General features: G+C 37.0%; 2 protein-coding genes across 15 annotated transcripts in view; one reads left to right on the top strand and one right to left on the bottom strand.

The window, feature by feature from the left end:
- The window catches only part of lrrc9 (leucine rich repeat containing 9), a 74118-nt gene that overhangs the window by 31872 nt on the left and 15648 nt on the right, over positions 1-26598 (bottom strand). For 3 of the 13 annotated variants that reach the window (XM_087277276.1, XM_087277271.1, XM_087277278.1), the window contains exons 1-16: positions 17386-17464; positions 15511-15573; positions 14732-14950; positions 14421-14561; positions 14279-14342; positions 14089-14159; positions 9084-9266; positions 8856-9011; positions 7568-7725; positions 7360-7491; positions 7091-7270; positions 3093-3210; positions 2858-2984; positions 791-940; positions 566-690; positions 275-478 (exon numbers count right to left, since the gene is read on the bottom strand). In XM_087277276.1, coding sequence (XP_087133402.1) covers positions 275-478; positions 566-690; positions 791-940; positions 2858-2984; positions 3093-3210; positions 7091-7270; positions 7360-7491; positions 7568-7725; positions 8856-9011; positions 9084-9266; positions 14089-14159; positions 14279-14342; positions 14421-14561; positions 14732-14950; positions 15511-15567 — 2085 coding nt within the window. In that variant the 5' untranslated portion in view covers positions 15568-15573; positions 17386-17464. Of the gene's footprint in view, positions 1-274; positions 479-565; positions 691-790; positions 941-2857; positions 2985-3092; positions 3211-7090; positions 7271-7359; positions 7492-7567; positions 7726-8855; positions 9012-9083; positions 9267-14088; positions 14160-14278; positions 14343-14420; positions 14562-14731; positions 14951-15510; positions 16722-17247; positions 17311-17385; positions 17465-26598 lie in introns of those variants that run through there. The other 10 variants (XM_087277272.1, XM_087277279.1, XM_087277274.1 and 7 more) reach the window with 6 other exon arrangements.
- rtn1a (reticulon 1a) overlaps positions 18300-26598 on the top strand; it is a 45883-nt gene continuing 37584 nt past the window's right edge. Inside the window, exon 1 of one of the 2 annotated variants that reach the window (NM_001029967.3) lies at positions 18300-18701. In NM_001029967.3, coding sequence (NP_001025138.2) covers positions 18515-18701 — 187 coding nt within the window. In that variant the 5' untranslated portion in view covers positions 18300-18514. The remainder of the gene's footprint in view (positions 18702-26598) is intronic. The other variant, XR_015504942.1, reaches the window with a different exon arrangement.

Genomic DNA, 26598 nt, shown 5'->3' with positions numbered 1-26598 from the left:
GTCTAAAAAGACGAAGTAGAAGAAGAAGAAGAAGAGGAAGAAGAAGAAGAAGAAGAAGAAGAAAAAGAAGAAGTTTAAGATAGAACATCTGTGCATGCTTCTCCTGAAATATGTTTATAAAATATCACTATGTTTGACATCATAAGAAATGGTCTTGTGTGATCATTTGTCATCGAACAACCACTTCAGGTCAATACAATGTAGAAACAGAGCCTGACTGACCTACATACTACAAATGCATGAGTTTATGTGTTTGGGGTATTGTAAGTCTCACTGTGATCTGACTGAGAATGTTCGCTCTGGCCGCTGTCAGTATGGCTTTCTCATCTAGGCTGAGCATCTTGGGGTGGGACTTCAGGATGGGCTCCATGTTTAATGCCTCCTCATCCAGTTCCAGCGCAGTATAGGACACAGATGGGGCATCAGCAGGAGACATATGATAACTGGATGGGGAATCTGGAGAAGCCTGGACTGTGTCCTAGAGAGAAATAAACGTAATTTAATTACTGACTAATACATTCTAGTGTGGATGTATAAGTGTAAATATAATAACATATACCAATACCTGGGTTACATATTCAAAGTCCACAAGGTATTCTGGAAGTACCATTTCGTGGTCAAACATATACCACAGTCTCTGCTGCTGTTTACAGTCACAGCTGTTCGGCAGGCTGGAGGAACACAGCATGTCTGATAAACACACACACACACACACACACATATTGCTACTTTGATCGCTATTACCCTGAATACATGTTGTTTTTCTTATGGGTCACGTGCTTAAACTCACCAGGGGTTGTTTGAGCTGTGTGACTTTGTTGTTTAGAGCTGGTACTGAGGTAGACTGAGTTTGCCTTGGGATAATGATCGCAGTCTATGGGAAGACCATCCTTTACTGCAACACTACGACCCAGGAACACTTTAGATATTATTAACTGACCTAAAAATGCAAACAAATGCATGAAAACAAACACAATCAAATGTCAGACCGTCCAGATATTACAGATATTCATATTGTATGCATTCCACAGTTCCAAAGTTTAAAGTCAGTAAGATTTTGTTAGGAAAATGGATCATTTTAATGAGCAAGGATGCATTGAATTGATTAAAAGTGTCAACATTGGCACTTCATAAAACATTTAGAAGGATTTTAATATATTGGTTGCAAATTTGTTACTTTGAGCTTCCTCCTTCATCAAAGATTCCTGAAAACTGCATCATGCTTTTTACAAAAACATATTAGAGAGCACAAACTATTTTAATCACTGATAAAAATAAATGTTTCTTGAGCACAAAAATCAGTGTTTGATTTGTGGAATGTAATGCCAATTAAAATGAAAAGGCCAGCGCAGACATCACAGGAATAAATTACATTTAAAAACAGAAAACAGTTTAAAAACAACTGTAGGAACCTTTGCTCAAAATTCAAATGTGTCATCACAGGAATGAATGTCATTTTAAAAGAGGAAAATAGACCACACTTTAAAAAACAACTGTAATAAGTTCTTCTTAAAATGCAGCTTTGTTATCACGGGAATATGTTATAATTTAAAAAGATATGAAAATAGAAATGTTTTTTTTTAAATATCTCACAATATTTCTGTGACACTTACTCAAAATGGCTTTTTAAAAATATAAAATGTATGTAAATGCTTTAAATTTTCATATTTATTTATAAATAATCCATCAAATTAATAGAAAGGCTCATACATCTAATCTTATATATCAGCTAACATGAAAACATTTGTCATATTTTCTAGTTCCTCTGGAAGGCCCGGCCTCAAGAGGCTGTGATTGGCCAGCTAACATAATGTGCTGTGAAATTGCGGATTGGCTCCATGTCATGCCCCTACAAGCACATGCTGTGTAAACAGTTAGTCAAAGCAGCTGTTAGCAGTGTTAGCTGCCTAAATCTGAACCTCACGCCTGCTCTCTAAAATAAAATCTGACAAGTGTCTTTGACATATATCCGGAAAAAGCATTGTAAGTTATCTGAAAAGTTCACATATCTTTTGCGGCTGCATAGAGACACTGCAGCGGTCCTAAAGATTGTGGGTGTTTACAGCGGTTTGACTGATAAATATGAATTTGTAGCTAAATTGTTAATAGTGTCAAGCAGCATTTCCTGTTGTTTACATCCTTGTTTACATCCTCACTGCAACACACTGTTAACACTAGGTACTGTACGTGTAGTTAATCAATTTTAACAAATTAAACTACTTACAGGTTGTGGCTCACGATCCACAAATTCGTCTGTTGAAGGAAATTTAACTGAATTCAGCACTAAACTGGGAGAGATTCTGGAAGCTGTCCTTTGTCAAATGTTAGCTATATGTTTTTTATAATTCTCTGTAACATAATTAAAATTGAAAGTTAAGCACTTCTCTCTTTGTGTCGTTTCCTTTGGAAGCCCAAATACAAAAACAGAAGAAGCTCTGTGGAAATAGCAGTGTTTGGACGACATTTTAGCTTTCTCTGCTATAACATTACATCACCTCTGGTCACACCCCTTCGCTGCACAGGGTGTGTGCGTAGTGAATACATGTAACCGCAAACCCTTGTGATCTCACTAGCCCAGATGATTTTTTTTTGTAGTCCCAAACGTTGTTCGCTGTAGGCTTTGCTATGCCAACTCCAAAGCCAATGTCTCCTTTGCATTGAACTGAGATATGTTGTTTATGTATGTACATTGTGATGTATAACTGCAATCTTGTGTATCTTTGGTCTTACTGGGTTGCTTTTGCACAAGTTACCTGTTTATTTAAATAAATGGAACTGTTAAAAAGTTTTCTGTTATAGTTTGGTGCCACTAGTAATGTTTATTTTATTTATTTAGGTGTTCTGAGGGAATCCAGACCGTATCTGAAGGGTAGAAGCTCTCGGTTTGATGTTGAGCAGCTCATCCTTTGCATGAAAGTCATTCTCAGTCGATCAGACACACTCATGCTGTTAGAAAAAGGGACGGCTCTCTCTCTGCCTAATGCCTGAAGGCAACACACAAACAAACACACATTTATCTTTAAGATAATGGGTTGATTTTGAAACAACATAAATGCACACTCACTCCTACCTGTGCTTTTTAGCATTTGTACCTTATAAGCATCAGCACTTTTAAAACCATTTTCTGGGATTTGTAGCATCTCATCATTTTCACAGGAATGTTCTGGATCAGGCACATAGAACAGATACTCCATATTGCGTTTATAGTTCCTGTTACACACACACAAAAACACACACACACACACACACACACACACACACACACACACACACACACACACACACACACACACACACACACACACACACACACACACACATTTGATTAATTCATTTGGAATGACTAATACTAATTAAAGCAAAAGCATTCAAATAATCATAAAGAGCTCATTATGTTTTACAGTGCAAGCAGTAAATATATTCACTAAATTTCTTTTGCGTGACAATATTTAAACACTAAATCAATTCTGTACAAAATAGTAAATAAATGGAATAAGTATAGAGATTGCATCGTCTTCTCCACACATGTAAACTGCCTATTATAACAGACACAGAACAGTATTTAGCAATTTGTTTAGAGTCTGTCTTACTGAGTCTGGCGATTTGTAATCCTCTCACACAGTTTATGAACATTTCCAAGTCTACCGTAGATTAAATCAACTAACTTTATGTTGTAGCCACACCATTCAGAGCATTTACTAACGGTTGATATTTTAGCATGTTTTTCTAAATCGCAAAAATCCATGCATGCGTCAAAACAGCAGCCTGCTTCCATAATCAGAGTGTTTTTCAATACTTCATCCGCTACAACATCAGAAGTGTTTGAAAAATCTCTAATGACTGGACTCAAAGCATGTGCATTACTGTTCACACACACACAATCTCACAATCTCACACACACACACACACACACACACACACACATAATGTTGAAACTACTGATACAGATGTTCAATGTCAATTTGCTTATTGAATAGCATTTCATCCAAATAAATGTATATGAACTATAAACATAGATTATCAGAATGTTGAGATAAGAAAATGATTATCTCTAATGCATGTTCTAATGATGAGACTAATGCATGCTCCATTTGCTGAAAAGTGTTTTGTCAAATCATCAGTGCAGTGGTGTAAAGAAAATTACAAATACTCAAATTACTGTATTTGAATAGTATTTCTCAGAAATTGTACTTTTACCATCACTTGAGTACATTTTTAGTGTGGTATTGGTACTTTTACTCCACTATTTTCCTTCAACCTGCAGTCACTACTTTATTTTTTACTTATATATTTGATTAGCTAAGTAGAATAATCTTGCCATTCAATCAAATTGCATGTAGAAAAATCATATCATACAGAACAACCTTAAGTCACGGGTGCTTTAGAAATGCAGCAAACATGTACAGTGCTGAAGCATTAAAAGTGTCACAAAATCATCACACGCAATGACCGAGAGACTTTAGATGATGATGAAGATGTCTACTGTATGAGGATTAAAATCACCTAATTGCCTTGAACAATCACTAAATGTACTACAGAATGTTACGTTTTCACACACACCTGCACAAATAGCATGTTAACACATCAACCTTTCACAATGTTAATACTCACTACTCTAAAATACTTTTACAAGGGCAAGTTTTTACAAACACGTTGAGTAATATTTACAATGGATAATTTTACTCTAATACTTGCTGTATATTTTTGGCCAAGAAATGGTATATTTACTTGAGTATAATTTGTCAGTACTCATTCCGCAACATAGGCTCATTCCGTATATACGTTTCTAGAGATCGTAAAATATGTAACCAGAAGTACTTATGGCTGCATTTTGTTTTAAAATGAATGATATGGGGCGCCATTCTTTATGAACAGCTGTTACCAGTTTGTCTAGTTAGTTCACCATGTATGTCGATGGACTTGAGATGCAGAGAGGATATGACCACGACAATGGGGTTTGAGTTCGGTGAAGAACAGTTCCAGAAAGCAGGTAAGACAAAAACAGCAGCCATAAAAAAATGCGAGTGAAATGAACAGGGTGAGAATGTGGTAAAAATCAGGTGAGGCCTTTTCTTTTTCTGAATTGCTTTTTTTTAGCAAAGTGGGTGGGCGGGTCAATCTGTACTTTTTAAAATACTATTGGTTGGGTTTAGGAAAGAAGGAGGGTGGGTCAGTCATTCTGTCAGTCCAAAGCAGCCTCTGGTGGATTTACACGAGAACAAAAATTGCAACAAAAAAAAGTAGTTCCTGGGATGTATTTGGCGCTCTCCAGAAATTTATAAAGAGGTACATTTTCAGAATGAGCCTGAGTTGTCTTTCCACCATTTCAAATGATCTAAAAGGCTTAAACACAAACAATAAGTCCAAAAAGCACTAACAAACTGTAAACAAAACCAGGGTAATATTGGAGGTTGTATGTGCATGATTAGTGTATGATGATTAAAGTAAACCAGCATCAAGTTTTGATTAATTAAGTAATTAAGATAAAGAAGATTTTAGTGTCATGCAGGAGTCATACAGTAAGCATGCAAGGGTCTGTTTTATTGATGCACAAACAGACTATCTATGTGCACTCTGACATGCTAATCACACTTTGGACTCTATTTTGACAGCCTAGGTGCAAAATCTGATGAGCAAGGTGCAAAAGCATTAAGGGCGTATTCAAATCCACTTTTGCTATTTTAAGGACGGAAAAATATGCTCTGTGCCACAGTGCATGGTCTAACTGGGTTGAGCTTATTCTCTTAATGGGTTATGGGTATGTTTTGAGAATAAACCAATCACAGTCTCCATTCTCTTTAAGAGTCAGTTGCGTCGCACCATGGCACATTTTCTATTTACATGACATCTTTGTAAGTGGAAAATTGAACACTTCACTGGCAAGAAAACCATTAAACAGAACATCTTCAGAACGAGAATGAGTCTCCTCCAATCGGCCTTTACTTTCACTTTCACTTTCACTGTTGTAGATAGGGAAACGTCTTGGATGCACAGACATCGATTAGCCTACATAAGTAATTTTGTTTGTTAAGCGCAAAGATTTGTTTCAAAACTATTTCTAAATTCAGTTCTAATTTCCAGCAAACGAATTTATGAACAATAATAACGAAGTGTGTTAAAAAAAACTGAGTTATTTCCAAAGACACATGCTATGCAATGCTATGGTCCAAAACCTGACAGGTGGGCAAATCTAAGCTTGTTTTTAATAAAACAAATATAAATATGCATTCAATAAATAATACTAACAATAATAATAACAATATACAAAAGCAAGATGTCATAAATAAACTAAAAAAGGCCCCGAGATGAAGAAGGCTGGAAGGCATTGGTTTTTATATTTATGTAGAAAGCATTTATTTTTAACATATTTTGATCCTTTATTTCTTTTTCATTTGTAAAGATATTTGCGTATTGCTGTACATCCTCTGTGTTTTAAGCAATGTGTAAGGAGGCACACAACTTACGCACTCTGCGTTGAACTTTAGACCTGCTTTCAGCTGGTCTACTGATCAGTCTATTTTAGTTCCTCAAAATAGCAACATTGCGCCTTAACACACCTCTTTTCTAGACCGAACACCCATGAGTCCACAAAGTGGCACAAATGGATTTGCTATTTAAACAACGTGGCAGAAAATGGGGAAAATTAGTTTTGCGTTGGTCTGAAAATAGCAACACGTCATGGAAACACGTCTTGCGCCTTATTGCGTCAGGTGGATGATAGGGCCCTTTGTGTTACACACAAACAATTGGGTGCATTGGCCTTGTTTCAATCAAAACTACAAGCTTTAATCTGACTCTAGCTAGCAGACATGAAACTTCTCTGAATTTACAGAATATCAATCTCCCAGAAACAAAGTCCTACTTAAAATAATCAGTATTTATCTGTAATAATCTGCATTTATAATCTGTGTGTTCTGTTTTAGATCTGCTCATAAACAACAAAATGAAACTGACCATATGGTTTGCATTTAAGCCAGACCGCATCTTCCTACCCAAGCTAAAAGCACTAGGCCACAATTAGATGCAAATTGGACTAAACTTCCTGTCAGTGTAGTAAAACTTCAGTGGAACAAGTGTCTGACAGACTCACTGTGCGAAGGGTGAAGACTCTTGTCTGCAGAGAAGAGTGTGCACTTTGTCCTGGAAGCGTTGCCTCAGGGCTCGATTATGGATCCGGATGATCCGATTGATCTTTAAGCCTGAGATGTGGTACAGTTTATAATCCCATGCGCAGAAACGAGACAGTAAGAGATCATAACAGGATGTGAACCTTAGAGAGGATGCAGAAAAAAGTACATACAGATCATTGATTTTCCATGTGCTTTTGTAAAACAGATTTCACATAAATAAATGTAATACCAAAGGTCGCCTGTGTTTCCCTCCTCAAAGCGAATGTTCCCCACTGTTTCCAGCTCCAATAGCAGGAAATGCACCATCATCTCCTTTCTATTTGAAGCCAAAGTCACATTATGCTGGTGACATGACTCTACCCTGAGATGAAGAAAAACATGGATAACGTGAACCTGATAATAATCACAGGTTTACTTGTATAAATATGCAAACTCACTCATCTAAATGCTGTTTCCAGTACTTGAGTCGGATTTTAAGAGCGTTCAGTTTGTTCTGTAGACTTTTCTCATAGCCATGAGTATGACAAAGGTCAGAGTCTTCAGGCTCTTCTGACTTCGTACCAGCACAATTTACATGGGAAAGCTCACACTCCAGCTGCGCAAAAAGATGAGTGTGCAAAAGTTTGATGTTTGAAAGAATGTAGCCTTGTATAATATATAATTTTATATACTCAAAACGTAAATGTGATATACAGTGCTCAGCATAAATGAGTACACCCTATTTTGAATTTATTAAACAGATATATTTAGTAAAATATTTTAGTCACAGAACATATATAGAAACATCAAAATAACATATTTCAATTCACGTGTAAATCTGCAATTTGCAAACTACAAAATAAAAAAATGATATATTTTTGGTTTCTTTTAATTTTTCCTCTTTTTTAAATTTTTATTCATTATTTTTTCTAACATATAAATTTGAGCAACTACTTTTTGTTAGATTAGCTCCAGAATTGGCTTCAGTACTGACTGATCTACATTTACAAATGTAATATTGTAAAATTTGCTATAGAAAATAATACATTTTAAATATTGTTAAAAAATTATAATACTAAAAGATAAATAAATATTAAACGCTGTCCAAAGGCCCTGGGTGAAGGGCGCTACCGTTGACAGCGTGAGTTTTGGAGGATTGGCTTTGTGAAAGCTGAGGAAGAACCATTCCAACTGCAAAGGACAAGGTCGGGCCTCCTCCAACCAGCCCCTGGCAGTTGAAAGTCAACCTGGGGAAGCAGCTGAAGTTCCCACAGCACATAATTACAACACCACTCTGACCAGACATAATTATCATTTCTGAAGCAACAAGACAGTTGATTATGCTTGAACTCACAGTGCCCTGGGAAGAGCGGAGAGAGGGGTCTGGACGCAGACCTGGTGCAGTGCAACCCTAACCTGCCTAATTAACCTGATTAACCTAGTTAAGCCTTCAAATGTCACTTTAGCTACATAGAAGTATCTTAAAAATATCTAGTAAAGTATTATTTTCTGTCATCATGGCAAAGATTAATTCTAAATCAGTTATTAGAAATAAGTTATTAAAACTATTTTGTTTAGAAATGTGCTGAAAAAATATTTTCTCTGTTAAACAGAAATTGGGGAAAAAATAAACAGGGGGCTAATAATTCAGGGGGGCTAATAATTCTTACTTCAACTGTATAAACATTTACAGTTTTTACATTTAAACTTATACAAGTGACGTACATCGAGGTATTCTATACTCACATGTCTAAGCGTGTGTGTTAGCACTCGTATCTTCTCCTCCGGTAACTGTATCTGCTCTCTTCTCTGCTGCCTGAGCTTGGCTCTGAGTTCATCAAACTGTCTTTGCACACCACGTACCCGCATGGTGTAATACATCATTTTCTTCAACACTGTAGACTGATGCACAATTCTTATCACTTTAACCATACACACAATACACTCAGATGCATAAAATAATTATTCCCCTACCTCTGCCGTGTCTTTGAGCTGTCTGCTTGACATGTCATATGTGTCCAGGAGCTGCAGGTTTGGCATGTGGTACAAGACATGGATGTAGTAATTATAGAGCAGACACACTGGGTTTGGGATGCACTGAGGGTCCTTTAGACTTAGGTATCTCAGTCTAGGAAGCCGAGCCAGATGAGTCAGCTCCTATGTAAACAAAAGTTGCTCAAATTTTACATCCTGTGTGTTTTTCTGTAGGGACTAGGAGTGTTCGTATGATTTCATTTAGCAAAAGCACAAAAATACTGGCATTGTACGTTGGATATTTTTAGAATGGTGGTTTATCATCACTATTACTTTGGTCATTCATACAGTATATTTGTTTAGATGTGAATATATGAACATAAATGATATCTTATGGTGGCTTTGTTACTCATGTTCTGTTTACATACTATTTTACTTACTATTACTACTAAAACTAAAATGTGCATAATTTGATATCCCCAACACTAAATTAACCACCTTTCTCACTAAGTTACATTTTAAAGAGGAAAATAATAATAGTATTCTTTTGTGATCCAACTTGCCTGGTGAATAATAAGTTAAAGTAGATTAAATAAATCCCATGTGTCTTTGCTAAAGAAGAAAGATATGCTGTGTTTAAGGATCAGGATGCTATGTAGTCATTCTTGTTTTTTGACCTGTAAGAAATTAATCAGCAACCATACAGCAGTGCACTAAAAATCTCTCTGAAACAGCACATTGGTCCGCACAACATTTTTTATCTGTATTCTTTCTGAAAGTATTTTTCCCATTGGTTTTCCCAATAGGGATTTTAAGTAGGCTTTGTTGAAGCACAGTAATAAATGAAGCAAACCATCCTGCTACAAGGGCAATTACAACATTACACATATTGCTTTATACCAAAGCAGTAAATGGAAACTTGACAAAAAGGCAAATCTACAAGACTTGTACTTTTCAGTTTATTTGGGGGAAAAAACTACAATAAGCATTACAAATGACGTTATGATAATAGACAATATGATATTATGTGGATGAATATAATAATATGTAAATGTAAAAATGTGTATGTAGTGTGAAAACAACAAATTTCTTCAATTAAGTGCATGTAAAATATATTTTTTAGCAATGCTATGTTCAATACCACTCCCTGTCTGATGGAATTTTCTCTTACAGCACTGTGGGTAATGTAGTTTTTAATAATAATTCCTAACATTTACAGTTGAAGTCAGAATTATTAGCCCCCTTTTGTTTATTTATTAATTATTTTTTAATTTTTTAAATGATGTTTAACAAAGCAAGGACATTTTTACAGTGTGTTTGATAATATTTTTCTACTGGAGAAAGTTTTATTTGTTTTATTTCAGCTAGAATAAAAGCAGCTTAAAAGTCATTTTAAGGTCAAAATTATTAGCCTTTTTAAGCTATTTTTTAAAAATAATCTACAGAACAAACCATCGTTAAACAATAACTTGCCTAATTACCCTAACCTGCCTATTTAACCTAATTAACCTAGTTAAGCCTTTAAATGTCACTTTAAGCTGTATAGAAGTGTCTTGAAAACTATCTAGTAAAATATTATTTACTGTCATCATGGCAAAGATAAAATAAATCAGTTATTAGAAATGAGTTATTAAAACTATTATGTTTAGAAATGTGTAAAAAAAAATTCCCTCCGTTTAACAGAAATCGGGGAAAAAATTATACAGGGGGGGCTAATAATTCAGGGGGGCTGATAATTCTGACATCAACTGTATATAGCGCTTTTTTTGGACAATCAAAGTGCTTTACACACTGCGGGGACTCTACTCATCCACCACTAGTATGCAGCATGCACCTGGATGATGCGACGGCAGCCACAGAGGCCGATCACACCGAATGTGCTCAAAAACGCGAGGCACACCGTACTGCCTTTTTTATTGACATCACTAGGCAATGACTGAATCAGCTGGGTGTTATGCAAGAGTGTTGCTGTTGATATTAATATAATTTTAATATTTAAGAATATAGTTATATTCTAGATTTGTGAAGTCATATAGCTCTAGATAAGTCAAAACAGCAACCACTAGTCTCTCCTCCATCTTCAAAAGTCTTCGTTGTTGTCTTGACAGCACAAACACTGCAGGCATCTCAACGAAAACCCCGCCTCTGCTTTCATTCGATTGGAGAATGAAAAAGACACGAGTGATGTAATGGATTTTTTCCGCTCAGAGTTGACTTTTTTCACCTGCGAGTGCACTGCACACAAGGGCAAAAACGCAAGGCGCAACACTCGCGGACGTTAGTAAATCATTCAAAAAAGGCGCCTCTTTATGCAAAAAGCGTGCTCAGTGTGATCGGCCCCCTTATTGCATCAGACCGCACACCACACACCAGCTGATTGGTAAAGACAGAGTGACTTAGACAATTATTATATGAGGAAAGTTAGGAGGCCATGACGGACAGAGGCCAGTGGGCAAATCTGGCCTTTAAACCCCTACTCTTTTCAAAGGACATCCTGGGAATTTTAACAACCACAGAGAGTCAGGACCTTGATTTAATGTCCGTTTTATGCAACGGATGCCCTTCCAGCTGCAACCCATTACTGAGAAACATTTAACTCTCATTCAAACACATACACTACTGACAATTTAGCCTACCCAATTCACCTAGCGGATGTCTTGGGAGAAACTGGAGCACCCGGAGGAAACCCACGCGAACACTAGGAGAACATGCAAACTCCACACAGAAATGCCAACTGACCCAGCTGAGGCTCGAACCAACGGCCTTCTTGCTGTGAAGTGACAGCGCTACCTATTGTGCCTTTGCACTACCCATTCTAGTATGCTAGTATGTACTTCCACCAATGCAATTTGCTTCATGTTGTGCATTAGTTTCCCGTTAGAGAAAAGAGCCTCACATACAGTATGAGCCTGAAGACCATTCACCTGAACAATGAGCCAGCACCATATAAACACCTGTCAGCTTGCGTTATGTTTCGGTGTGTGTTAGGAAGAGTTGTAAAAAAGGCCCAGACAAAAAAAAAAGAGTGCCGAGGCCAGACGGATGAGCTTTCAATCACTCGACTCACACAAAATAACAAAGGCTCCCATTTAGAGATGCACACCCCATTCAGAGCCCACACCTCTTGAAAATGGAAATATTTATCTGTGTTATTGAAAAAGTGCCTATTTTTCCTCTTGAAAGGAGAGACAGACAATAACTGTTTGGGCACAGATGCCACATTACGATAATGATGTGCACTGAGAATCAAAAATTTCAATCGTGCCGTTCCTGAAATGAGCAGGTCTCTTCAGGGTAGTTGAGAAAATACGTAGCATGCACAGAAATAACAGTAATCAGCTCTATCCTGAGCAGGAGAGGGAGGAATCAATAATGCCCTGTAGATACAGGCCTGTGGTAATAATGGTGTGAAAGCCAGAAGGAAATTATTAGTCAGTAATCTCTGACACAAACAAACAAACAAAATGGGCTTCATACAGAGGGCACTCAACAATCTGATAAGAGAAAATGCATAAAGAATTAGATATTTACAGAAGATGAGAGTGCTACTTTCTTAGGTGAACTGCTAGGGTGCTGTGGGTGTATGATTTTTTAAACTCATTTTGATTACGTACCCCTATATACATTTCTGGAGATCGCCAAATACGTCTCAGGAGTTTTTTTTTTGCAGCTTTTATTTTCATGAATCTGCCAGGGGCTGCTGTGTATGTTTTTTTGGAATCTCAAATTTCTCTCGCGAGTGCCATTCGTGCCTGCTCTTTTCACGTAAATCTACCAGAGGCTGCTGTCTACTGACTGACCGACCGACTGACCCACTCTCCTCCTTCCCTAAACCTAACCAATAGTGTTTTAGAAAGCACCGATTGACCTGCCTACCCACTTTCCTAAACACAACCTACAGTGTTTTCAAAAGCAATCCAGAAAAAGAAGTGCTCGCGGCAGCCTGATTTTTACCACATTTTCAGATTTTACCATATTCTCACCAAGTTATTTAATTGTTTATTTAATTTTTTAGCTTTTGCTGTTACCTTAACTGCTTTCTGGAACTGTTTTTCACCAAACTCGTGTCTCAAATTCTGCCACATACATGGAGAGCCACTGAACAAACTGGTAACAACTGAAAAAGCCGTCTACATGGAGGTAAGCAGTCAGCTGGTAAACGCGAAAAGAAATAGCGTCATACTGCCCCGTAGCGTTTGTTTTAAACACGAAATGTAGTTTTACATACTTCTGGCTACATAATTCGCAATCTACAGAAATGTATATAGAGCTATGTTTTCAGAATGAGCCTGCGTTAGATTTTTTTGGAATGTGTTATAGTACACTAAAATTCATAGTTGGATCAACAATCAGGTTTCAAAAATAAAAACTTGTAATTTTTTGTGAGGGAAATGTATTTTTAAAAATAGCCGATGTTCTTAACACATGCTTTGTTCTACCAACCTTTTTGCAAGAACTCAACTTATTTTAAAAATGTTGATTAGTGCAATTTGTGCAGATAAACTACACTACCCATGCTACTGCTGTAAAGAAAGTCCACCAATTAGAGTCGCACCAAACAAATGGAGGTCCTTAGCTCCACCCATTTCCACAAAGCACCATGATTTTAGATATCAGCAACAACTCCAAATCCATGTTCAAGTTTAATTCTTAATGTGTGGTTCAAGTTCTGCAAACATTTTAAAGGCAAAAAGGTCCACTTTGTAATGGAAATAGCATGGTGATGTGTGAAGCACATTTCACACAGAAGCTTTTTTTTTTTTCAAAAGAAGCAGTTTTCTCTCTGTAACCGCAGCCAATGAATGTGAAAAATCAACAGTAAATATAACCACACCTTTATTTAGGTATATTAAAAATTAAATTATGCATAAGCAATAACAGCAGGGTTGTGTCACTTAACATATGCTATTAATAATATAATAGGAAATGCAAAAGGCTTAATACCTTATTCATGACAATCATTTTGATGAAATTCTTAGAATAGCAAATGTTACATTACTCATACCTTGAAGGAACTGATCTTATTCCCTGAGAGGTTTAGATTTTGGAGATTGCAATTAGGATCCAGACTATGACCTCAGAGATAAACAGGGAAATATTAGAGAATTAATTGACAGATTCTGAATGTGTGTATGTATTCTAATATAATAATACTAAAATTAAACGCAAAAATTGGTGTTTTACACTTTACCTACCAAGAGTTTCGATAGCATTGTCAGCAAGATTCATCTCCTCGAGGTTTACAAGTGAATCCAGTCCCTGTGGAAAAAAGGTGTAAAACACTGGTGTAGATATTGCAGCACATTTACAGTGTCTCAAGAAATAAACATTAGCTACCTGTATGTCAGAAATCTGGTTCTTATTTAGCCACAGAACGCAAAGATTGACTAACATCTCTAGATTTGTGATCTGGTGAATGTTGTTGTCGTACAAAAATAACTTCTCCAAATGCAAACAGTTATGTAGGCCTGAAATCTCCTACAACACACCAAAAAAAAAAAAAAAAAAAAAAAAAAACTGGTTAATCCATTAGTCATTATTAATTCAGACATCAGACATGTGAAACTTATAATAAAATATTAGTCATTCTGGGATCACACTGAAATACAGTTCCAGAAATGTTTGTTAAGATCTTTCCTGTAACTTACATTCAACTTGCACTCCACTACCCATAATTCTCTAAGGAGCGGGCAATACTCCAGGCCTTGGATTGAGCTGATGCTTTGGCCTACAATTGTAAGGCTGGACAGTCTGGGGAAAAGAGAAAGACCCACCATGCGCGGGAAACCAGAGAAAAACATCTCCAAAACTATTTCACCACTGCCCTCCTGACACACCTTCTCATAGGAGAGTCCATTAGACACACACTGAGGAAATAAACAGAGCACAAACAAGAGACTAAAAGCACACCACATATTTACACTGTAAATGTGGCATAACTTTGTAAATTAGTGTTTAATCTTGTTCGAGGTGACATGAATACATTTACACAATATATGATTAAAAACCATCTTCACGTAGCTAAGACTGTTAAGACTGATCTGTCTCCTTAATGTTTGTACAATATGCTTTGCTTTGTTTTACATATATATGAAAAAAAAAAGATTCAATGAAAACACGCAATGCCGCTTAAAAGTTGAAAAAGCAAATTATTCCACATCTGAACCTGTACAGTCCTAAAAATTAAAGCCATAATTGTTGTATAAAGCATTCACGGCATTCCAGAAGTGCTTCTGTGCCACCTTTTAAATTATTATTATTATTAATAATATTATTAGACATTTTGAAGAGGCACAGAGGAACCTTAAATCAGCTATGGTTAGTTTAATTCCTGTAGTTGACACTTTTCTAAATTAATAAAAATTAGACAATTTTCTAAATTTCTAATTCAGTATCAAATTATCAGACCAAAAATGACAAAACTTACCAGCTCTTTTATAATGTCTTCATCTCCATTTAGTCTCTGTTTTTCGTTTTGTGTCATGATGTCCTTAAAACAATCATTTTTAAATGCTTACAAACATTCAACAAATGTAAATGAACGAAAATACAGTGCATCCGAAAAGTATTCATAGCGCTTCACTTTTTCCACATTTTTTATGTTATAGCCTTAATCCAAAATGGATTAAATTAATTTATTTCCCCAAAATTCTACACACAATACCCCATAATGACAATGTGAAAAAAAGATTTTTTAAGTTGTTGCAAATCTTTTTAAATTGAAAAAAAAAAAAAAAAAAAAAAAAATCACATGTACATAAGTATTCACAGCCTTTGCAGTGAAGCTCTAAACTGAGCTCAGGTACAATCTGTCAATTGGAGTTCACCTGTGGTAAATTCAGTTGATTGGACATGATTTGAAAAGGCAGACACCTGTCTATATAAGGTCCCAGGGTTGACAGTGCATGTCAGAGCACAAACCAAGCACGAAGACAAAGGAATTGTCTGTAGACCTCCGAGACAGGATTGTCTCAAGGCACACGGCTGGGAAAGGTTACAGAACAATTTCTGCTGCTCTGAAAGTTTCAATGAGCACAGTGATCTCCGTCATCCGTAAGTGGAAGATGTTTGGCACCACCAGGACTCTTCCTAGAGCTGGTCGGCCATCTAAGCTGAGTGATCGGGGAGAAGGGCCTTAGTCAGGGAGGTGATCAATAACCCGATGGTCACTCTGTCTAAGCTCCAGCTTTCTTCTGTGGAGAGAAGAAAACCTTACAGAAGGACAACCATCTGTGCAGTAATCCACCAATCAAGCCTGAATGGTAGAGTGACCAGACAGAAGCCACTACCCGCCTGGAATTTGCCAAAAGGCATCAGAAGGACTCTCAGACCATAAGAAACAAAATTCTCTGATCTGATGAGACTAAAATTGAACTCTTTGAAGTGAATGGCAGGCGTTTCGTTTGGATAAAACCAGGCACGTCTCATCACCAGGCTAATACCATCCTGGCAGCATCATGCTGTAGGGATGTTTTTTGGCAGAAGGAACTGGAAAATTAGTCAGGAGGGAAAAAGGAATGCAGCAATGTACAAAGACATCCTGAACGAAAACCTGCTTCAAAGGAGGCCGTCTCTGGAGAGATCTGAAAATGGCTGTACACCTCACTTCCCATCCAATCTGATAGAGCTTGAGAGGTACTGCAAAGAGGAATGGGCAAAAATTCCCTAAGACATGCGTGCCAAGCTTGTGGCATCATATTCTAAAAGACTTGAGGCTGTAATTGCTGCCAAAGGTGCACCAACAAAGTATTAAGCAAAGGTTGTGAAAACTTATGTCCATGAGATTTTTATTTTTGATATATTAGCAACAATTTCAAATAATCTTTTTTCACATTGTCATTATGGGGTATTGTGTGTAGAATTTTGAGGAAACAAATTAATTTAATCCATTTTGGAATAAGGCTGTAACATATACTTTCCGGATGCGCTGTAAAGTTACTTATTCACTATTAATAATGAATACAGTCGTTGTTGTAGCTAAACATTATAACGTTAGCTAATACAATGTATTCATATTTTTCTCAAAAACGTGCTTAGTTTATACTGAACAGCTACATATTTCTACAATGCTGAAGAAAAAAATAATAGTTAAAATAATAACTTAAGTACACATTTCCTTGATTTTAATTGTATAAATGAATATTGACAGTAGAAAAATCTTCACCTATTTTTGTATTACTGTAACATCCAGATCAAGTCAAATTCCTTCACACGCCATGATTTAGCACTACAAATGACACATCAGTAAACACTTCACCACAATGTTCAACAACTGCATGATGCCTATTAAGTGTAAACATACCTTTAAACAGTAAAACACATCAATTTCCAGTATGGAGCCGTACTTGTAATGAGTTTCCTTTTTATTTGCTCTCTGCAATGTTTACATCAGGCCGTTGCTAAGGAAGCGCTGCTCGCCGGTGTTTGGGTCGGGAAGCCCTGTTTGTATGTGCTGTTGTGCGCCAGAAGATGGTGCTAAAGCATCATCCGAGTTACTCAGCGTAAACGGCATACTCAAGTTAAAATCCAGTAACATACATGGCTTATATAATTTTTTTTTTAAATATATAAGTAATTAATTTGATAACAAATAAAAATAATGATCATCCACGTGTGGCACAAACATGCCAAAAGCGTGGATACGAATGTCGACAGCTAACTTATATAAACCATTACATATTAATTAGTGATAAATAAAAATAGCACTAAACATAGTTTGTCATTTGGGGTTCCTTCACTGTGAATGCATGAATGAACGAATGGTTGAATGAAATTGACAAATATAAAAATAACATTAAGAATAAAAAATAATAAAATAATTAATAATAACGAAATAATAGCTATATATATTAGGCTAAAATAACAAAAGTTTGCCATTCGAAGTGCCTTTTTAAAATGTCCAATTTAAAAATAAATGTCTCGATTATATGCATAAATATTTTTAAAATGCTAATAGAAAATAAAATAATGAAGAATCATTTTCTGTGAAAACTTACGTCAAATAGTAACAAATTCTGTAATTTCAAGCAGAAACAGTCAAAAAAACGCAATGTTATCAATCTTTTATTAATCCTTAGACGTATTTTGCTTATATTGAAACAGACCCGCCCATTTATAAACCACTATATATTGTTTTAAATGTGCACTCTGATGTAGCATGAGCCACGCCCGTGGTGTGGAGGCGCGCGCACACGGACCGTCCTCTAACCGGAATGTCGCTCTCCGTCCTAAATCCGTGCCAACCGCGAGCCGCACAGATACAGTGACGTCAGCTCCGAGACACTGAACCAAACACATCAAGCCCACTGGCTCCGCTGCTGCGAGACGGGAAGCATCGGTCAGGATCGGCCATATTAAGCGTCACGTCTTTCAGATCTCGCTGAATCGTTCTCGCTTCGGAAACAAGCTCTCCGCGTGCGACTACTGCAAGCATGTCCGCCAATTCAAACGAGGGGCCGGGTTTGGATGGGAAATGGTTCGAGGAGGAGGAGGAGAAGAACGGGATGTTTGGGAGCGCAGGGCCCCATTTCGACGAGATGCGGGACGATCTGCGTGCGCCCAAGCAACAATTCCATCCCTTTGAAGGAACCGGCGTTGCCATGGAAACTGCATCTACAGGTAAATTTGGGCTTTTTATAAATGGCCATTGTGTGTTTTAGCGACGACACCCATGATTTGTTGTGCCGGGGACGAAAGAAAAGAAGAGTCTGAAGAACAAGATGATGATGATGTTGAGTTGGAGATGAAGAGAGACAGAGCAGGCCATGGGTGTGACAGCGCCTGCATGTCTGCATACACACACGCGCGCGTAATGTACTGTGCTAGTTCACACAACATGATCTCACAGTAAAACAAACAACAACATTCTGACGCTATTGTGTAACGGTTTTTGGAATTAAGCAGGGGTGTTGACGGAACTCTCGGGGTGATGACGTGTTCATAAAGCAAGCAACAATAATGTAATCATCATTTCTTTGTCTTTGTGCTCATCATGTCTGACTGCACTCTTTCTTTCTTTCTCCTCGACCGGTCTCCCTGTTCTGGCTCAGTGATTGGGTATTGTCCACCCCTCTAATTGACCACTTCATGTAGCACAGCAGCACTATGAAAAACTTTGTGAATATGACAGTTCATACAGTACTGGCAACAATGGCACAATCTTCAAATCAAAGTCAGACCTTAAAGGATCACATAAGAAATAATAAATATTTGGCTAAGATTAAACAAAAAATGCTGGGCGTCATGGTGGTGCAGTGGGTAGCACGATATCCTCACAGCACGAATGTCACTGGTTCGAGCCTCGGCTGGGCCAGTTGGCATTTTTGTGTGGAGTTTGCATGCTCTCCCTGTGTTCGCGTGGGTTTCCTCCGGGTGCTCCGTTTACCCCCACAGTCCAAAGACATGCGATACAGATGAATTGGGTAGGATAAATTGGCCATGTATGAGAGTGTATAGATGTTTCTCAGTGATGGTTTGCAGCTGGAAGGGCACCCACTGAATAAAACATATGCTGGATAAGTTGGCGGTTCATTCCGCTGTGGCGACCACAGATTAATAAAGGGACTAGGCCGAAAAGAAAATGAATGAATGAATGGAAAATTGCTACAAATTAGCATGAGGTGTTGTCAGACCTGCTGCTTTAATCTGCTGTTTAACATGAACATGTCGTATGATGCTGTTTTAATTATTTCATTGCCCATAGGATACATAGTATAATGCTAAAAAAAACATACTGTACATAAAAAATGCACTGCGGCCTTTGTCTTTCTGAAACTCTCTGATTGAGTTGCGATTTCTATGAAGGGCTTTAAGTGCTCTGATTGGCTAACTGACCAAGTGCATTGTGATGCCAACTCTGATGGCGCAGTGGGTAGCACGATCACCTCATCAAGAAGGTGGCTGGTTTAAGTCCCGGCTGAGTCAGTTGGCATTTCTGTGTGGTGTGGAGTTTGCATGTTCTCCCAGTGTTCACATGGGTTTCCTTCGGGTGCTCCGGTTTCCCCCACAGTCTAAAAACATGTGGTACAGGTAAATTGGGTAACCTAAATTGGCCATAGTGTATGTGTGTGAATGCAAGAGTGTATGAGTGTTTCCCAGTTTTGGGTTGCAGCTGGAAGGGCATATGCTGCGTAAAACATATGCTGGATAAGTTGGCGGTTCATTCTGCTGTGGTGACCCCTGATTATTAAAGGGACTAAGCAGAAAAGAATATGAATAAATGAACCTAATCGATTTGTGTTGGGACAACATGAATGAATTGTGTGGAATCCTGCATTTGTTTACAGTGAAGAGAGGATACATCTCTTTTGGTAAAGATACAGCCTCTTTAAATCCTTAATAAGACATTAAAATTCAACTTAGGACTCATCATTAGTATTTTAACTTTTTTCTTCCTGTTTTAAAGGGACACCTGAAAACAAATATAAGCATTTACTCATCCTTAAGAGGTTTAAAACCAAAGAAGACATTATAAATGATGTTGGGTCCTATCCACAGTAGGCATTGGCTGGTATGATAACCTTGGATAAAATTATCACGGTTTGACAGTATTGTGATTGTGATTTTTAAATGTCTGGGTAAAAAAACTAAAACTTTTTCCCCTTTGAACATGATATATTTTATTTTGAGAAATATATAAAGTATTTTGAAGCAGTAAACATGTCAGGCTGAATAATTCAAATGAATCATTGACTTCTGCTGTCATTTTTTCGGCTGGAGAGACTGTTGTTCTAAAAAAAAAAAAAAGTCTTACACATACCAAAGGAATGGTACAGCAGAAAATTTGAGCAGTTTTAAAACCTTAACTTTTCCAATCCACGGTATACCTTAAAAACGTTTATCGTCCCATGCCTAATCCACAGTAGAAAAAAAGACACATCATGAGATAGTGGCTACAAGTTTTCATCAATTTTCATAATATCTTTTTTTTTTGTTCAAGATTTAACAGATTTAGAACAAATGGAGGGAGTGCAAATGACGGAATTTTCATTTTAGGTTGAACTAACCCTTTAAAATATACACTTAGTGTTTGGCACCATCTATAATGTTTTACAAAGAAAAGAGCAGTTCCTGAAAATGATATTCACTCCAATGACGACTCCAGTAACATCAGAAGCCTAATCTATTTTACATGGAGCACCACCTCAGGGGTGAGATCACATCAGATCACATGACCAGCCAAATAGGGCCCATTTTGTCTTGGTAAACCCCTGCCGTTGGACACTTTCACTGAGTAAATGCATTATGGCTGTGCTTGAACTGAACATGTTCAAAAACATTGGAAACAAAAGCATTGCTGCAAATCCAGCATGTGAGATGAAAAGTGAATAAAATTGTATTACTCTCAAAAAAATGACATTTGCTGTTTGTTTAAACTGTTAATTTAAAATGAGCTAAACAAAACAATTCATGATTTTCTTTAGAATAATTTGGGACAAATTAATTGTTTGTGCTTAATACTACACTCTCAGAAATAAAGGTACGCGGGATGTCACTGGGGTGGTACCTTTTCAAAAGTTACAAGTTTGTACTTAAATATTGGAACCTAAAAAGTATTTATTAGTACCTAAAAAATTGTACTTGGCGACGCAGTGGCGCAGCAAGTAGTGCTGTCGCCTCACATCTAGAAGGTTGCTTTGAAGCTCGTTCAAGCCTTGGCTCAGTTGGCGTTTTTTTGTGGAGTTTGCATGTTCTCCCTGCGTTAGCATCGGTTTCCTCTGGGTGTTCCGGTTTCCCCCACAGTCCAAAGACATGCGGTACAGGTGAATTGGGTAGGCTAAATTGTCCGTAGTGTGTTTGTGAATGAGTGTGAGCCAATCACATAGCAGTAATATGCAACAACAGGAATCTGTAGTTGTGTTAATATTAGATATTCACTAAATGTTTGGTCGCAGAAAATTATCGACTGAAAATAGGTCATGCTGCATCATCCAGTATTGTTTGTTTAGCACGCTTGTTTCACACTTACTCTTTTAAAAGTCGAAGCATTAACAGCATATATCGAAATATGTATCATTACCGTTCAATAAAGAAAATAATTATCAAGACAGCATTTTTGCCATATCACCCAGCCCTGCTCAATCCATTTAAAATTGTAAAAACTTAATTGTTCATGTTGTCCCAACACAAATCGCTTGTCTGGAACCCAGCATTGCTTACAATGTAAGACGTTTGTTGTTATTATTAACCCCCCCCACCCCAGTTTGAAAAGTGGGTGGGTCCAACTCTATTTAGGTGGGAGTGTCGGGGGAGGAAAAGGGTTTGCACAAAAATGGAGAACGCACTGATTTTCACAGAGGCAAAACAACACTCAAGACGCAGGGGAGAAAAACAGTGACAATGTTTACATCAGTAATCGAATTATTTGCCAAATTATTTGCCAAATTCGTTGATTTTAGCTGCAGTAAAGCACTTTCACTTTCATTCAGGAACATTTCATGTTTCCACTGAAATATATGTGTCCTATAAGTGTTTTTAGCAGCGTGAGACACATGTATGACTGTCAACATCTCAAAAAATGTGTTTTGGTGTTTTGTGACCCTTTAAAGCAAAATGAAAGAAAGGCATGCTAGACCCAGATTAGTTTAGAGGACACCATGTTGTGTGTATTTTGTCTCACCTTTAAAAATGATGATAATGTAGCTATAAACAACATCTGACTGTGCAGCTTGATCTCATGAGGAAACGCAAGTATTTTACGTTTTGTCAGTTTAGTGGCTATTCATACGAATTCGTACGAGTTCAGTCGTACAAAAATGTACGATTTTAAAAAGGAGGCGTGGCACCTAACCCCACCCCAACCCCAACCGTCATTGAGTGATGAGCAAATCGGACTAAATTTTACGAATTAGATTGTACAAATTCATACGAATTAGCCACTAACTCAAAAAGTTACGGATTGCCGTGAGATTGTGTTGAACTGTGACATTAGCCTGCATGCTAAATCTCCATTGTTTATTTTCTGAACTCTTTCTGAGTATTTCTAAGCTGCTAAAACTAAATCCTCCCTGACCAGTAATAACAGTGAGTTTATTAAGATAAGACAGTCTGGCATCTTGCAGGCTGACTCCTAAACCTCAGACTCTGCTGTGGATGTAATACTGGACAACAATAAAGCACAGAACCACCTTATCCAGAAGGAAGTGTACATGGTTGGAGTTCCAGAAAGGCAGACATCCAGGCACTCATCGTAGTGCTTTAATTGTACCCTATGCTACAGCGTTTAATGTGCTTTTAGTGTTTCATGGATCGATCTGGCAGATAAAGTAGCGACGTATCTATAGAAACCCTCAGCAAAGACACTGTTATGTGTGCACCCTATTACATACGTAGCATGTAAAAGACACATGCACTAAGCTTTTTTTTAAAAACTAAATCAATCACAGCTTGTTTTCAAAGCTTTATCACATTAGTTGTCAGTTTCTGCTTCTGCAGGTGCTTCTCAGTCCATTAAGAGTCTGATTGAGACGCCATTATGGCTCAGAGTACTATTATTAGCAATGGGGAAACTGGCCATGCACAAAACGCACATGCATACGCCCATGCACAGCCTTTCTCACATGCTCAAATATTCATGAGCTGGGGCCTAGAATCCCTCAGCTCCCCCGTGCACTGGCTAGCGTTAACGCGCACTCGTGTGCACACAAAACACACACAAAGTCTTTCCTCATCTCATGGACGCAAGCCCAAATACGCATATTCTTTTAAACACATTCAAATGCACTCACACAAAGACTCTTTCTCTCTCTCTCTCTTTCCCGCTTTCACACTCTGGCTTTGGTGAGGCTCTTGTTTCTTCCCTCCCTCTCCCTCTCCCCCTCTCTCTCTCTCTCTCTTCCTGTCTTTCATAGCATGTCGGTTTGGGCTGTAGTTGGCTGAGACTTTAGCATTCTCTCTTTTTAAATAAACAGAGGGAGGTCTATTTATAGGCTGAGTGAGAGCAAGACATCTCACAGTCTTTTTTACAGTAGCCAAGCAAGTGAGCTCACGGCTGTTTATAGACAACATATGATGCATTCTAATGTTTTCCTGTAAGGTGTAATGTATCCACTAGTGCATGTATACTAGCTGCCAAGTCACAAAGGTCTAACAGAGAGCAGTGCACATAAGTTGCATCAATATTCATCAACAGAAGTCCAGATATTACTTCTGCAAATGTGTACTGTACATCACAGTTTGAAATATTAGTATAATGTCACCCAAAGCATTCGTAATTGGAAAAGTGAGGCTTTAGTTTCTGTGTTGTGGAGATGCTGCTTGATTTCTGTGCATTCTGTAATCATTGTGAAATATTTTTCTGCAAGTCATGCTTGTGAAGATTGTTCAGATTGACCTGCTTGATTTTAACCGTTAACTGCCCCACCAACACAAAATGTTTGAATTGCATTTCTTAACTGTACATTTTTAACTAATGTTGCTAGTTAACACACTCAATGCATTTTTTTTCAACACATCCCATCATTTCAAAAATACTAACCTCTATGAGAGGTTACATGATATATGTGATAGATATGTTTGTTTGTGGTAAAAGTACCGTAAATAATACACTGTAAAAAAAAAAAGTAAAATAGAGGCCGTTAAATTACAGAAATATACAGTAAAATATCGGATACTAAATTACAGAAATTTCCATAAATTGAAATTTCTTGTAAATTTCTGTAATTGGTCGGCGCAATAGCCTAGTGGTTAGCGCGCCGACATATGGTGCAATAGCATGTCAGGGCGTCGCGAGTTCGTATCCCGGCTCGACGACATTTCCTTACCCTACCCTACCCCCCCTCTCTCTCTCCCACTTTGCTTCCTGTCTCAATACTGTCCTATCTAATAAAAAAGGCCAAAAAGAAATCTTACAAAAAATATCAAAAATTCTGTAATTGAATATCAGTTATTTTACAGCAAATGTTTGTTATTTAACTTTTTTAAGTAAAATTACGAATTTACAGTGTAGATATATGAAAAATCTGAAAAAGTGTAAGACCAATTTATTTAAAAAATAATCAAAATAAAACATTTTTGAACACTAAATCCTCTTTATTTTTTGAAGTATGCCATAAAAATATTTCAGATTCTCACTCATCATGTTTTCTCGTTTTTGGTTTAATAAAACCTAAATCAAGTGTAGTAGTGCAACAGGATTATGTTTGTTTGATTTTTTTAGTAAATTAACAATGCTGTGTAGTGTAAACAAGTATTCTTTTAAACAAGTCGTTCTTTAAAAGACTTTAACAGTCATTGTTTAAAACAGTCAAAATATGGCCAACAATTTGGCAGAACAGGCAGTTAAAGGCATAGTTCACCCAAAAATGTAAATTTACTTACTATTTACTCACTCTCAAGTGATTCCAAACCTATTTTTCTGATATAAGGAAGATATTTTGAACCACTGAAAATTGACTTCCATAGGAAAAACCATCCATTTAATGCATTGAGTGGCCTAAAAAAAGCTAAAGAGCTAAAAGCAAAACTTTGCATTGATTTTGTTATTACACGTTTTTGTAAGCTATAGCCAATCAGAGAACTCTGGGCATTTTGGAAGGAGCCACTTTGTATAAACTAATGGCACACTTAAGTCAGGATTTGAAAGACATCATGATACTAAACAGCTGACAATATGATGCTAGATATTTTTAACCAAAATAAAGAAGTTTTTATTGTTATTACTTTTGAAACATATAACTTAAAAATTACAAAAGGCTACATTTGGTACTATCAACTTGAAGATGGTCATGTTCCCCAGTGCACATGGTAATAATGGATGGACCAGAATACAAATATTCATGATTCTGATTCTGAATTATTAATTATGTTAGATGCATACGCTTGAACTGCTTGCATATGCTTGTCACTGACTACGACAGTCATTTTTTACTGGTTTAATCTGACTTTTGCCATTATTAGATTTCCCTTTTATTATCACACATTATGTGCATTCTTTTATATACTGTGGTAATCTATAATAGTACATTAATAATCAAATGCATCACAGAAAAGTCTGCCAATATGACTTTTCCCAAACTTTTAAAGGTTGATACATCTAAAAATGTAAATTTAGTTTCCATTTACTCACTTTCATGTTCTCATATGCCTCTGAACATCCATTACTACTACTGTTTACTCCAGTATGTGTGTATACAGAAAGCCAGAAAATAATATTGAGAAGATTAGACAGCTCTGATTATATTTCCCTTGATACTTTTGTGTATCTACATGACATGTTTGGGGGATATTTTAAGCCTTAGGTGAGGATGGTTTAGATTTTTGGTTGAAGTATACCTTAAAAATTCAGTAAGCTGACACTTGAAAACTCAATATCACAAATCCATAGTCCTTTGACTTCCATAGTAGGAGAAACTATCCATTTAATGCAATGAGAGGACTGGCTCAAAAAAAGCTTAAGAGCTAAAAGCAAAACTTTACATTGATTTTATATTTAAAGGTTCGTGGAAGCTAGCCAATCAGAGCACTCTGGGCATTTTAGAATGATACACTTTACATAAACTAAGCGTATAATGGTATA

The sequence above is a fragment of the Danio rerio genome, chromosome 13 (assembly GCF_052040795.2).
Source record: "Danio rerio strain M-AB ecotype USA chromosome 13, GRCz13ab, whole genome shotgun sequence".
In the NCBI taxonomy this organism is placed as follows: domain Eukaryota; kingdom Metazoa; phylum Chordata; class Actinopteri; order Cypriniformes; family Danionidae; genus Danio; species Danio rerio.
Note: the sequence above shows the minus strand (reverse complement) of the source record. Positions and strands in the feature narration are given on the sequence as shown.